General features: G+C 40.0%; 1 protein-coding gene across 2 annotated transcripts in view; it reads left to right on the top strand.

Annotated features, from left to right (window-relative positions):
- The window catches only part of CERT1 (ceramide transporter 1), a 156,087-nt gene that overhangs the window by 22,849 nt on the left and 118,170 nt on the right, over positions 1-15,068 (top strand). For both annotated transcript variants that reach the window (XM_054032583.1, XM_054032584.1), the window contains exon 3: positions 8,310-8,426. In XM_054032583.1, coding sequence (XP_053888558.1) covers positions 8,310-8,426 — 117 coding nt within the window. The remainder of the gene's footprint in view (positions 1-8,309; positions 8,427-15,068) is intronic.

Genomic DNA, 15,068 nt, shown 5'->3' with positions numbered 1-15,068 from the left:
AATTGTCAGCTAGCAGTGTGTACCCACTAATAGCAAATTGTATGCCAGCACCTTGGCACCCTCCTCCCTCCCACCACTCTGTGGAGTTAAAATTTGCAACCAGGAAATACAAATGGTGAAAACCTTTAAAGTGTGTTTTTTTTTTTTTTTTTTACTGGAAAGGCACAGATTTTTTTTTTTTTTTGCTAGGGCCATTCCTGTTCCTTAAAAATAAACGTGCATTGCTATGCCTATAAGTATGCTACTTTGCAGTCTATTGAGTTGTCTGGAAACAATGAACTATGTGGGGGTGAGAGATGTGGAAATTTTTTTGATTTACAAATCTAATCCTAAATACTACTGGGTTTGAAATTTTACCCAGAAATATGCCAGGGGTAAAGGAGAGCAGGAAGGCTCTGGAGTTCTGCGTGTTTGCATGCAGCCATAACAGAGTAAGTCATGTAGAAGCTAATGTAGCATCCTGTTGATTCCCTCATGAATTCTGACCTATTCCCAGGTGCTGATAGCTGCAAACTTTTCCTGAAGCAGGCACTCCAGTCGATCATAGTCTGGGGAAGGGGTGTATTTTCCAGGGCCATCTCGGTAGCTGACCAGCCCACTCCATTCAGATGTGCTATTCAATCACTATGTTTGAATACTTCGGTTGCATAAACTGCAGTTTCCTACCCGCAACTTGGAATAACATCTCCCGTTGCCAGCTAGGCACCACAAGAACTGTTATGTCCTTGAAAATATGGAAGGCCTGAAATAATAGAGAAAGTTTTTGTAGCACAGCCACTGATGGCGCACCCCCCCCCCAACTCAAGTAATTCTGCAATTTTCTAAAACCAAACAGCTTTGCATTTTTAACTCATCATTGTGTGTGCACTTCTGCTGCAATTAATCAAGCTGTCTCCAGTGACATTCTGTGGTCTGAAGCATCTCTCACAACATGTAGAAGTACAGTTTGGAGAAGTATCACTTTGTCCATAGGCGACTCCGTGGGTGCTCCAGGGCTGGAGCACCCGGGGGGAAAAAAGGTGGGTGCTGAGCACCCACCAGCAACCCCCCATCAACACCTCCTCTCCCTCCTCCCTCAGTGCCTCCTGCCTGCCAGCAGGCCTCATGGATCAGTGCCTCCCCCTCCCTTCCTGCATGCCACAATCCAGTTGTTTTGCGGCATGCAGGAGGCCGGGAGGGAAGGGAGAGGAGTGAGGACGTGGCGCTTGAGGGAGGGGACGGAACTGGGCAGGGCCAGGAAGGGGTGAGGTCTTGGAAGGGGTGGAGTAGGGGCAGGGCCTGAGACAGAGTCGGAGGTCAAGCACCCCCTGGCACTTTGGAAAGTCAGCGCCTATGACTTTGTCCTTGAAATTCCAAAGGGAATTTTTCTGTGCTCCTGCACTGAGCTATTTGAGACAGTAACACTCCATGTCTTGTTCTGTTCCAGACCCCTTGACCTCTACTGGCTGCAGTACCTCCACCTTTTGTACACATTGCATCAGAAACCTGGGCCAGTGTACCTTCATGGACCATTCGAATAGGAAGTCTTTCCCTGATGAACTTAGGGTTGAGGTTTTGGACAAGACCAACAAGCAGGTCCTGTACCAAAAACAGAGGGACTTGTGGCTAGAGGAAAGGCATGCCAAGAGGCAAGAGGAAAGACTCAGGCTGGCTGTACAGATTGAGGCCAGGGTTTCAGTGTGGAAGCACGCATTTGCACCGCAGTTTCTGGAACAGGATAAGGGAATAGGACAGAGCTCAGCAGAAAACTTTCAGTGGCTGATATCCCTAATGACTGCAAGAGTAGAGGCTACGGCTGCATCACCCACACCACAGCCTGAGTCCCTTGCCTGCTATATAATGCTGCAGTCCAAAAGCAGCTTAGAAGACTCCAGGACTGGGTGGCACATGCAGTCGGGCTCCATGAGTGGCTGGGCAGGGCAGCCTTGCCCCATGCAGCCCTCCATATTCACTCCCTCCCCTGTGGATGCCTCCAACCCCCTCCCACACTGCCAAGTGCATGGCAAATGGGGAGAGAAGGGAAAGGAGAACAGGTGACCAGAGGACATGCCACGGTAGGAAGTTTCTGTCCTGTACATGGTTTCACTATTTGCACTGGTTCATGCACTTTGTTTTTTCTGTAAAATTCTGTTACTGGTGTTTTGATGTGATAATGGCAGCTGGTCTGTCTGGGAATTGATGAATGTTGTACTTTTCTAATATATTGTTTATATAAATTTTTTTTATTTCATCAAGAAAGTTTATTGCTGTCACTGCTTCACATCATACAATGTATATTTAAAATAATAAAGGTAAACACATGATCAGGAACAATTATGAATTTGTATGCAAAGCCTATCCTGCAATACAATTGTCTATAGCAATACATACTTCAATCTTTTCCTTACATCAATTCATACTGTGACTACCTCCCCCCATTCACAAGTGGCGATGTCATTCATAAGTATATGGCATAGTACTGAAACCCACCACAATCAATGAGCCCCTCTCCCAAACACATTCATAATAGTACTATTTCACCCTCTTCCATTGGGCCACGTAAGTCCATAAGGTGGAAGCACAAAGCATCTCTGACTTGCCCGGGTGCATCCAGCTCCATCCGTGAAAGGTGCACTTTCTGGCTGAGCATACTAATTCAGTGGCCCCTTGCGGTCATAGGTCTATTCAGGGGGAAATGACTCACCTCTGGCTTCAAAAAATTGCGAAGAGCACAGCAAGCCACAGTAATGCGGACAGCATTGATAATGGGTCTCTAGACATCTCCAATGGGATTTCAGCCTGCCAAAAGCACATTCAGTAGCCATTCGTCATCTGCTGAGAGTAATTAAACTGTCTTTTGCTGTGTCCTCTTAAATTAGGGTCTGGTTTCATAAGCCAAGGTAAAAGTGAGTATGCAGGGTCCCCCAGAATACCGGTGTGGTCAATAACCCCATTCATGACAATGTCATTTGGTGGGAATAGTATCCCAGCTTGTCCATGAATGTAGACTCCCAATCAGCAAAAAACCCAAGTGCAGTCCATGTTGACATTCATGAATCACCCTCTCTGGTACATGAGGGCCTGGATGTTTAGTACCTTTTGTGGTTTATGTACTCCTTCTCCTTGAGGAGGGCAAACTGTGGGCACGGGTCCCATCAGTGGCCCCAGCATAGTTTGGAAGCCTCATTCTCTCAAAGCCAGCAATTACTTCAGGAATCTCTTTCATGCCCACCGCCTTGGGGAACTAAACTACAAGCCTGATTGCCTCGGAAAGCTCCAATACCACTTTACCACAGTCAACTTTTCAACACCAAACTGGTTTGCAGTGAACCTGTAAAGGGGTATGAAAAGTAAACTCTTAAAGGATCCATTGCTAATACCTGCCTGACCAAGTTGGAGCTGAGCAGTATGGGTCTAGCACTTTGGGGTTTAGCCCATTTTAAAAGTAACTTATAAATATTTTGTTACTGTTTGGATGCAGTAAATTGCTTATTTTTTTAGGCACGTTTAGAGCAAATACCATTCACCCTTTGGATTTAATAAAGGAATTTATGGTTAAATTAGTGCTGTGGCAATACCCTGGACAAATAATAATTCTAACATTGTGCTTCATATAATGTATTTTTAGATTGTCAGCAGTAATTGGGCACTCTCTTGAGAGGGTGGCTCTGACACGTTACACTTTTTAAAACTGTTTTGCAGTCTATATAAGATCCATAACCAAAACATTTTATGTGAACAGTCTCTTCTTTCTCCACCCTGTCCAACTCCAGCCACAGCTGCTCTCCTATCTGTTTTAATGCTCTCTGGAGGCCTGCATGTGCAGCTATGCATTTCCTGAGGCTGATTGTGAAGTAGGTTGAAAGCAGAGCCAGAGTTCTGCTTCTTCTGCTCTAGGTCTTGATGGTGGATAGTGACTCCTATTCATTCCTCACTCCTTGACTAAATGATCCCTTCCTTTTCCGGCCTTTCAAAACCTACCAAGGGCAGGGAGAGACCCAGAAGGAGGAGGGATAGAGCTGGTAGCTGAGGAGCTATGATGAGCACCTAGGAAGCCTGGTCCCCCAGCAGATGTCACACTGATTCCCCTTCACTTATCCTCAGGTTTTTGTTGTTGTTTTTGTTTTTTTTAAAAGGGAAAGAAAAATTTACATTCAAAAGTTTCATTAATGTGGAAGACTGCAGGCTCTCTAAGCCCTCCAGAATGTATATTTCTTAGTTCTGTTGTAACATTAGGGAATGTCCCCTTAAGGTCCTTTTTACATATCCCTTCAAAGCTAGCATTAGAAGAAGATAAACATTAGAAAAACAGGAAATAGTTAAGATGACACTTTCTACACAATACAGCCATGCAACCGTAACTTTGCCCCTTTAGGGATTCCAAAAAGGAACTGGGAACATTACAGTACCTTCCCTGTCTAGAACTGACATTTTCTTTTTGCCCATTTGACCTGTTAAAGATCTTGTGGACAAAAATGTTTTGTTTTTGTTTTGTTTTTGAGGGGGCAGGGGGAGGACTTGATCTGCAAAAAGTTCTTCAAAATAAGTTGACTGCTTTAGCAAAATAATTTTCCTATGGCTAAAGAGAGACTGCAACTTTAATATTTTTTTTTCTCCATATTGATTGGAAAGCAAAGCAGTATGAAACCAGTTCCATGGTTTATTTCCTCTTTATTAACTCTGTATAGAAAGTCCTAATAGCTGGGTATTAAATAGTTTGTTACTAGTACCAGGCAATTGATTAGTTGTGTGTGCTGCATTTCTGAAAGGAGATTAAAATTCTGGACTGAACACAGGTTCTCAGGCTCATGGCCAAAAAAGCATTTACCATTTCATGGTAATATTGTTGCTTAGTTATGTTAAGTAACCTAATGGTGTTTTTTGTTTGCTTTTGTTTATCCTCTTGAAACTTTGTTTTCCTCCTTAAACTGATAGAGTAGAGAGAGAATCGAGAACTCTGAAAAGCATAGTGTTTTCTCATACATACAGGGTACGTCTATACTTACCTCCGGGTCCGGCGATAAGCAATCGATCTTCTGGGATCGATTTATCGCGTCTTGTCTAGACGCGGTAAATCGATCCCGGAAGTGCTCCCTGTCGACGCTGGTACTCCTGCTTGGCGAGAGGAGTACGCGGAGTCGACGTGGGAGCCTGCCTGCTGCGTGTGGACCCGCAGTAAGTTAGTTCGACTTCAGCTACGTGAATAACGTAGCTGAAGTTGCGTATCTTAGTTCAAAGTGGGGGGTTAGTGTGGACCAGCCCAAAGTGTCTTAGGCTAGTCCTCACACTGTGAAGGAAATACTAGATGAAACATTATACACACACCACTATGTTATCCTTGGAACCATGAGTTCTATGTCCTAGAATCTAAGGCAGGTAAAAAGAGGATGAGGCCAGGGGTTAAAGACTTGAGGGGAGACAGTACAGTTGCACTTGTGTTAAAACCTTCCTCTTTCTGGTTTGGGTAAGCCAAGCATCCTAACAACTCCCACCTCCTTGGCTGGTGTGGTGAGAGTTCACCCTCTTGTTTCAGTCTCTAACAACTGGATGAGGCACAGACTTCCATTTACCTCCTCTTCCTATTTCTGCACCTAAACAGGGAGGCATTCCTGGATCACATGCTGTGGTATCAGAAATCCATTCTTTTTCAATCGGCCTTGAATATATTGCCATTCTGGAGGGTTGTGGGTATCTCCTGACTTGGCATTAATGGAATGTCATGGCTCTGTGCTTTCATATAAATATTATGACACTTAGTATTTCATATTTTCAAAGCACTTGTATCTTCACAACAGCCCTGTGAGGTAAGCTATCTTTCTCATTTTGAATAAGGAACATAAAAGCTATCATTTGCCCAAAGCTATTCAGTTAATTGCTGGCACAGCCAGGGATTGAAATCAGGAGTGCCCGATTCCCAGCCCTATGCTCAATTCACTAGATTAGATTAACTGTTGTTTTTAGTATATAAATATTGACTACAAAAAAAATGGTAAAATAGTATTAAACTTTGTGAAGCACTCCAGTTAGGAATTGTCAGAATTAAGGTTCCCTGTGCAATCTTAATTCAGTTCCCTTGTGCATATGCATTATGATAGCCTGTACTTACTTGATCCTATACTATTCTTCAGAGGGAGGCAGGAATCTGAGTTGGCTAGGGAAACTGTATTGGCAGTTTCTTCTGTTTGCGGAGAGAGGCAAGTAATTTACTAACTAAGCCTCTTTTCCTGTCTCCCTCCACAGTCTAACTGCACTCCTTCTTTATTCAGCTCCTTCTTCTGTCCCTTGCTGCTGTTGCCTTCTTATAGAGCTTGTTACTGGTATATCTATCCATGGTACTGTCAGACAGAGGCAGCCAAGTCCCTAATCAGTAATTCCCTGCTGCACCAGAAATAAACATACTGTTAATGTTTTATTTTAAAATCAATTTTAATCAGAGCTATCCTACCCATGAGTGATTGCAGATCTCTGCACGTGTAGTTTGGTGACTTCTAATATTCTGTTTGCAAGGTAGAAGGACTGAAAATGAGGCACTGAAGAAATTTTTAAACTATTTTTTAGTAGTAGTATTTCTAAGTATTCCTGATTTCTGAAATGCTGTGGTTAAAAAATCAACAACACTTTAATTTAAAATTATCACCCATTCTTTTATTTCAATTCTGTCTACATATTAAGTTACATTTGGGAGATGGGAGGTTAAGTAAATTACATAGATGTCAACCTTAACTATGAAGGCTCCGTTAAATGAGATAAATGATGTAATATTGAGATTTTTGTGTATTGTTCTAAAATGGTTCATGTGGCATAGCCCAAAGCAGGGGCTTTGTCTCAACCTTTTTCTTTCTGAGGCCCCCAATATGCTATAAAAACTCCACAGCCCACCCGTACCACAATAACTGGTTTTCTGCATATAAAAGCCAGGGCTGGTGTTATGGGGTAGCAAGCAGGGCAATTGCTTGGGGCCCTGCAAAGCTACATTGTTCAAGCCTCAGCTTCAGCCCCAGGTGGCAGGGATCAGGGCCCTGGGCTTCCACCCATATGGTAGGGTTTCAGCTTTCTGCCCTGGGCCCCAGCTAGTGTAATGCTGGCCCTGCTTGGTGGACTGCCTGAAGCCTCACAGCCCCCCAGGGGGCCCTGGGCCCCTGGTTGAGAACCACTGTCCCAAAGTATTTGCTACCATGCTTCATGAATGCATAGTAATGTTTAGATATTTGAAGACACACATGACAGGCCACATTTCAAATCAGCCTCTGAAATTGTGTAGGCAAACTGCATGCAAAGTCTCTGTGCACTTGTAAACAGGATAGTCACTCAGTGTGCATGGCCAGTTTCCATTTCATTCGAATGTATGTAATTTCAGAGACTAGTTAAATATTTGGGTTCCATATTTGAAATTGGGAGCTAGTCCTTGAACTAAGATATAGTACCTGTTACCCCATAACAGTCAACTTTTAATGGTATGGTGACAGAGGATGATTGTGGTTTTTGTATGTAACATTTTAAGGCATGTTTTTTAATAACTTTTTGTCAACTTATTGTCACTGGTGTTCAGAGTATCTGTATGCTATAATGTCCCATTATTGTGTATTCTTTTAAATTTTCTGTTAGCCTTTTGATTAAATGTGATTATCTAGGAATTTTGAAGGGTCTTTGTTTGCGATCTGTCAGACCATTCTTTTGTCTGTCAACTAGCATTGCATTTGTATCATTCTACATGAACACAATGTTTATTGATAATCTAGCTTACGATTTTATACTGCTGCCCATTACTACGGTATCTAAAATCAGTAGTAGTAGCCATAGTGGACTTCATGGAGTGTCTGCCTCTTTTTTCTGAAGTTAAAACTCAGCTTGAGACATTTATTAGTTTTGCTTTTTTAGTCTGCTATAAGGTTTGTTCATTTTATTTGGATGGGGGAAGGAGTGTTTGGTCTATGCTTGGGTAGAATCCCAAGAATCCTTCAGTGTTTTTAAATTGATCTTGTGGCAGTTGCTATAATGTTTCATCAGCTCTTACTATATACAATATGTCACACTGTAAACTTCTGCTGGCTGTTTTCTGGGTTGGTGTAAGGTGTAACTTATTGGTTTAACTTTTTTTTTTAAAACTTAACTTAAAATTTATCTAAAATTCTTATTTAGGCTCACCAAACAAAATGGAGCCAATACTGTAATATGAATTTAATTAACTCTATAGTTAAAAAAGCAAATAGTGTGGTCTGTAACACCATATAGCTAGACTCTCAGCATTCTATGCTTGAGATATAGCTAATCTTTATTATGCTTAATTCTAGATGTGCTTATCCTGTCCCCCTTTTTGTTTCCCTCCACAGCCTCATGATTTTGATGAATGCAGATTTGACATTAGCGTAAATGATAGTGTTTGGTACCTACGAGCTCAGGATCCTGATCATAGACAACAATGGATAGATGCGATAGAACAACACAAGGTATGGCTACTGATTTTTTTTCCCCAAAAATTGAGATCTATATGTGCTTATGGAGAGTCATTCATCTGGATATGCAGTCATTAAAATACTTATAAAGGTACATGGGATTTAAAAATATATATTCTTGAAGCTCAGTGGTTTGAGCATTGGCCTGCTAAACCCAGGGTTGTGAGTTCAATCCTTGAGGGGCCCACTTAGGGATCTGGGGCAAAATTGGTACTTGGTTCTGCTAATGAAGGGAGGGGGCTGGACTTGATGACCTTTCAAGGTCTCTTCCAGCTCTAGAAGATAGGATAGGAATATAATTATTTATTTAAAAGGGCAACTAGAGCTTTTAGAAGCATACTTCAAAAATAACGGAGCAAAAATAAATCAAAAACTAAAATCTAACTTTTCTTGAGTATCTTTTAGCCAATACTTGATTTTACCATAGGTATATCCATACATTTCAAAGATTTGGCCTTTTCTGTCTGTTAAGGCTGTTGTTCAGACTCTCATCTCACACTTATGACAACTGCATTCTGTTCTTCCTCTGACCTTGATGTCACCCAAATCACTTAAGTCAGCACTTAAGCACTGTTGAAAACTTTATTCTGTACAGACATGGAGTAAGAGACAATCCCTGTCCTGAAGTTTTTTGTCTCTTTATTTGTGCAGTGCCTAACACAATAGGGCCCCAATCTCTGGGGTCCTCCGATGCTATGGTAATAAAAAAAACAAATAGGTAAACCTAAGTGTTTATCTTTATGAACTTTCAGCAGTGTTTTCACTGGTATATACTTTCCTTATCTGAGACTCTGAAGTTTCTCCTTTTATCAGGTATAGTTTAAACAGCACATGTGCATTTCCATTCTGAAATCTTTTGCATTAAATTGCATTTGGTTGTGTAGAATGTGCTCTTAGCAAATATACTGACTTGATTAAAAATACTTTTCTATTAGTAGATAATAGTTTCTGAATATTTCTTACCTGTATTGTGTCTTTTATGTCTTCACTTTAAGGTGTATCCAGCACGTTTTTGAGTGTATAGAATTAGTCCCAAACCAGAATTCCTTTTGTGCAGTCTGGTGTAGAGGTGGTGAGAGGAAGCAATGTAAAACTTGAAACCATGTCAGTTTGGCAGTCCACTTTGCATCGCTTCTTCTGCAATACCTAAAGAGAGCTCTCAACTAATAATGGATAGATCTATCAAGGTGTTGTGGTATTTAAAATTCATTTTCACTGTTTTCTCTAAGTAGAACTCTCCAACACAGTTACAAATCTATATCTTAAGGCAGTAAATTTTGCTATTGTAACAGCAAATTTACAAGGTCTGAAGAGATGGTGTCTGTAGAGGCAGCAAATTCCTCAATTTCCTTCATTAAACTTAGGATAATCAAAGATAATAGCTTGAAGGATTTTTTTCATGGAGTAGTATTGATACTTTCTACCCATCCTTAAAAAATACTATCCTGTATTGTAATTCTTGTTGAAGCTTTTAATCCAAACCTTTTTTTGAGACGAGCAAGGGAAAAAGGTTAGACTTTCAGAAAGTGAAAGGCTAAATTTTTTCCCAAAATTGTACATCTTATGTGGCTTACCTAGTTAACCTGGAACTTTGCAAATAAATCTCCCTGATTGAAATGTCACAAGTGTAAAATTTCAGGGAGAAATTTTAAAAGCTTGTGGGTAGCAGGTCAAAATTGGTCTTCCAATTACACTATTTTAAATTAATTAGCTACGATGGTTCCATAATACTAAAAGTAATTTTTCCCAACTTTAATTAGTTTACCTTCAAAGGGGTAGCTGTGTTAGTCTGGATCTGTAAAAGCAGCAAAGAGTCCTGTGGCACCTTATAGACTAACAGACATTTTGGAGCATGAGCTTTCGTGGGTGAATACCCACTTCTTCGGTCATGCATCCAAAGAAGTGGGTATTCACCCACTAAAGCTCATGCTCCAATACATCTGTTAGTCTATAAGGTGCCACAGGACTCTTTGCTGCTTTTGTTTACCTTGTTTACCGTAACTATTTCTAAGTGGATATTTTGTCTTCTGGTTTAAAAATTCCCTTGGATTAGTTAATCCAGCATTTTATTGACTATTTACTGTTTCTTTTTAAGTGTAAAATTCTTTGGTTACTAAGTGGGTAGGTAGCTCTAAGTAGGCTGCTGAAGTTCCTTGTTAACAAAACTATATTTGTAAGACTTACGGTAGCATGTCACAAGGAGGGTGTTTATCTTCAAAGTATGAAAGCCAAGGCTGTACGAGTTTTGTAACTGCATTCCATTGTACTCTGAACAGAAAACACTGTTGATTTAAGCTGAACTTTAAGTTTCATTTTGAGTCTGAGCGTACTTAGAAAAGACTGTTGCCTAGCAACATGGATGGGTAGCTAGTAGCAGAGGAGAAATTTAAACTGTTTCAGGTTCATGCATTAGAACTAGATTAGAGTTTGCTACGCCATGTATTTGTCATTTTCTTGGCCTTTGTATGCATTCTGAGGGTCTTGAGCCTTGGCCAAATCAAGAGCTTCCCAGATACAGCTTGTAAAGTGTTTGTGCACCACCTAAATCTCTGCAAATCTGAGAAGGGAGACTCTGCTTGATCCTTGTTTTTCAAGGTTTTGCAATCAAGAAAATCATGTTGAGTTCTTAAGTTTTATTGAACTTTTTAAAATTCCCCCAAACTCTGGAGGCAACTGTGTGTCAAACTGGATTACTCCTGTACATGATAATCCATGTGTGTATATTAGGTATGTGGAAGAGAGAGGATTCACTGGATTTTTACAGTTCAAGACAATCACCTAAAGATACTGCACCATGAAATATGATTTATATTCCATTTATGATTGGAGTGAAAGATGTGACTCTTGCTGTATTAATTTAGATGGATTAAATGTGCCAGAGATGTTAACATAACCTGGTCATTGTTCAACATGAAACAGTGTTAAACAAGGTTTGGGGTTTGGTATACAGAGACCTTAGCCAGCTTGGTACCATGGCACAAACACCATTAAAGAGAAAGAAAAGAAGGAAAAACAGTTGAAGTATTTGAAATGTAAAGTATTAAATAGGTCTTTCAATTTGACAACATTCTTTGTTCCCTTTCTCTTTAGCTGGAGAGATTTTGGTTTAACAGTCTTTTAAGCGGTATTAAAGATGGTGGTAACTGTTCTTTTGGGGAAACGAAAAGTTAGTTGAGATGAGCTGGAGCGGTGGTTGTTGCTGCTGCTAAGTCGGATCCTATCTTATCCCAGCTAGAGCTGATAGATTTGGCAATGTTGTCTGGGTCCCTTTCTCTGGTTCGGTGTGGTCAGGACATCTCTCAGGATTAGGATGATGAAGGCCTGGGGTCCAGAGGATGGTGGGGGTGGCAGCCATGATGGTGAAGATTGTGCCAGTAGCCTCAGTCTGTTCTTTCTCCATATTTTCCCACCACCAACACAACCAGCTTCAAAGTCTCTTTTTTTTTTTAGGGACCCAAAAAGGGAGTGATGAATAGCCTGTCTCATCATTATTTTGTTCACCAATTAGGCCTAATATGCAACACATTAGTTTTAGTTTAATTTCTGGACCCATGTTTTCTTGTTTACTAGCCATGATCTTAACACAGTCCTTGAATTATATCAGTAGGCCTTAGTGTTTGGACTAATTTGGTCTTTGTCTCCATTTTGTACTTTTCCCTGTCAACATTTGTTGTTCTAGGTTATTTTGACATCTTATGAACTTTCACATACTTTTTAGAGCTGAGCTCACAATTAGATTAAGTCTGTAGGCCCAAGAATCACAATAAGAACATAAGAATGACCATACTGGGTCAGACCAATGGCCTATCTAGCCCAGTATCCTGCTTTCCGACAGTGGCCAATGCCAGGTGCCCCAGAGGGAATGAACTGAACAGGTAATCATCAAGTGATCCATCGCCTGTCACCCATTCCCTTCCCTGCACACCCTGGCTAATAGCCACTGATGGGCCTATCCTCCATGAATTTATCTAGTTCTTTTTTTAACCCTGTTATGGTCTTGACCTTCGCAACATCCTCTGTTAAGGAGTTCCACAGGTTGACTGTGCATTGTGTGAAAAAATACTTCCTTTTGTTTGTTTTAAACCTGCTGCTTATTCATTTCATTTGGTGACCCCTAGTTCTTGTGTTATAAGAATAAGGAAGTAAATAACACTTCCTTATTTACTTTTTCCACACCAGTCATGATTTCATAGACCAGTGTCATATCCCCCCTTATTCGTTTCTTTTCCAAGATGAAAAGTCCCAGTCTTCCTAATGGCAGCCACCATACCTCCTAAAGTCTCCTTTTAATGATAGTGAGAGGTATCTGGTGGCTTCCTTCAAGGTCTATCATTATGAAGAGACTATTTTGATCATAATTTTATTGGAAAAAATGAACCACTCAATGGCAGCATTGAATGGAAAAGATAAGATTGAGTAAATTGACATTAAAGCTCTATTGTGGTAGTTTTCAAGCTGAGTGGGGAAATACATTTTTGGGAACCAGAAACAGAATTGATGGGGGAATAAAGGTAAAGGTAATTTTAAAGAAACTTTAATCCTGTCAACATCAATTGTAGAATAGAATATATACATATGTAGACTTATAGAAATTCAGTTAACTTGTTTTGGAAATATAAATATGTGTAATCCTTACACGTTTATTTTACCTTGGTCTTTACTGGTTTAGTTGTTTATGGTACAATACTTGTAGAGCGGAGAACTACAAACTTGGGTTTTGGCAGGCTAGTGAATAAAGAAATGATCAAATATCTTTAAAAGTGCAATCTAAAAGCTTGTTATATGTTCTAGTGCAAATATGTAAATTTAATCATCTTAAAGCGTTATCTTTTTGGTGAACATGGAAGCTCGTGTTTCCAAGAAGAGTAAAACTGACTTAATTTTGAAATGACTCCCCACTGCCTTAGGATCCCAGTACATTGCTTCAACTAGATCCTATAGTGAGTTTGCCTGTTAAACACCATTAAGTCTAGAAATACACTACCCTATACTGATAGCAGCTCTTTACCATAAAATCCTCAAAGTAGCAAGGTACTATGGATAATTACTATGAGAATTCTCAGACCTAGAAATATTCTTGATTCTGTCACCGCTAGGCTTTTTTTTTCTTGCTGGAATCAGATTGTAAAGCATTGTTAGGCTATGATTGTGTCTTAGGCCTGTTGTACACTACTGTTGTTGTTTTTTGTTTGTTTTTACACTGGTATAACTGTTTTGGTTAAAGTGGTGGATTTTTTTACTGAAACGTTATCCTGGTACAACCCCTAGTGTAGATGTAGTTATACTGATATAAAGGTGTCTTGTTCTAGTAAAACTTGTTCCCCTTCCAGCACAGGAATATCTATAATGATGTGTGTATATCCATGCAAAGTGTAGACAAGTCCTTACTTACAGCATTGATACAGGGTTGTATACAGGTAGGTCCATTTTCTTCCTTTTTATCTTTCCTACCTTTGTGATATCGAAAGAGCAAAGTAACAGTAAAATGCGAGCAAATGGAGTAGGCTTCAGACAATGTGGACTGAGTCTGATTAAGGATTAAACAACTTTTTATTTAAGAAAATGTCATTGCTAAAGGGACACTGTCAAGTTAGAAATCACATTTCCATCTGAAAAGCTATCTACAATTGTTAAGCAACCATTAAGATTACTTTAGCTAGAAGATAAGTGTTTTTTCTCTTATCTTTATACGTTTTTAGTTTATCCATTTGACAGCATGCTGTATATAATCAGTTTCACTGTTCTGTTGAAGGTCATCTGTACTTTGCCCCACTCATGCAGTGATCTGGAGGAGCTCACAGAAGCTCAAGGCCCTGCAAAAGGGCATTTGCATTAACAAAAGCAGCAGTGTTGAAATGGAAGAGGTAGCGGCAGGCACGTGCAGAAAGAAACAGAGTAAGAAGAGAGGGTGTTGCTCTTAGGCCTGCCTTCTACCCCACCAGGAAGACTTAAAAATAATTGACAAGGGAGCAGAATACACCTAATACGTTCTTTAAAATAATAAATAAAAAAATAAATAAAAATCCCAGGAGCATTGTTTAATGGGAGCTCTATTTGAACACTTTTTTAAATTGACCAATTTTTAAAAATTCAAGTTGCCAGTGTGATTTTCTTTTTTTCTGGGAGCTCCTGACTTATTCAGCTTCTTTTGTGCTAACAGTATAAAAGACTTCAGAGGCAACATTATTTTATGTTTGAAAATAATTAAATTCAGGTGTTCTATCTTTCTCTAATCCCCAAAGTGAACTGGGGTATAGGAGGTAGAGCAGTAGTTTTCAACCTTTTTCATTTGCAGACCCCTTAAAAAATGTCCAGTGAAAGTGCAGACCAATTTGGAAGTCTTAAACATAGTCTGTGGACCCCTAGAGTTCCGCAGACCACAAGTTGAAAATCACTGCTCTAGAGGGAAAAGCATGTCTGTCGTTGCCCTACTTAGAAAAGTGGGAAATTTTATTGCCAGCTTGATTTACAGCCTTCGAGAATATCCTCAGACCCCATTCTTTGTGTGTTTTTGGTTTTAAAAGTATTCTGTATGCAATATTTGAGCAGTACTGTTCTGTTATACTGTACTTGTTGAAGTATTTAATCTTTTGTGACTTTAGAATACCCAACTAACTCGCCACTTGGGAGGTTTCT

The sequence above is a fragment of the Malaclemys terrapin genome, chromosome 6 (genome assembly GCF_027887155.1).
Source record: "Malaclemys terrapin pileata isolate rMalTer1 chromosome 6, rMalTer1.hap1, whole genome shotgun sequence".
In the NCBI taxonomy this organism is placed as follows: domain Eukaryota; kingdom Metazoa; phylum Chordata; order Testudines; family Emydidae; genus Malaclemys; species Malaclemys terrapin.
This window is presented reverse-complemented; position numbering and strand designations above follow the sequence as displayed.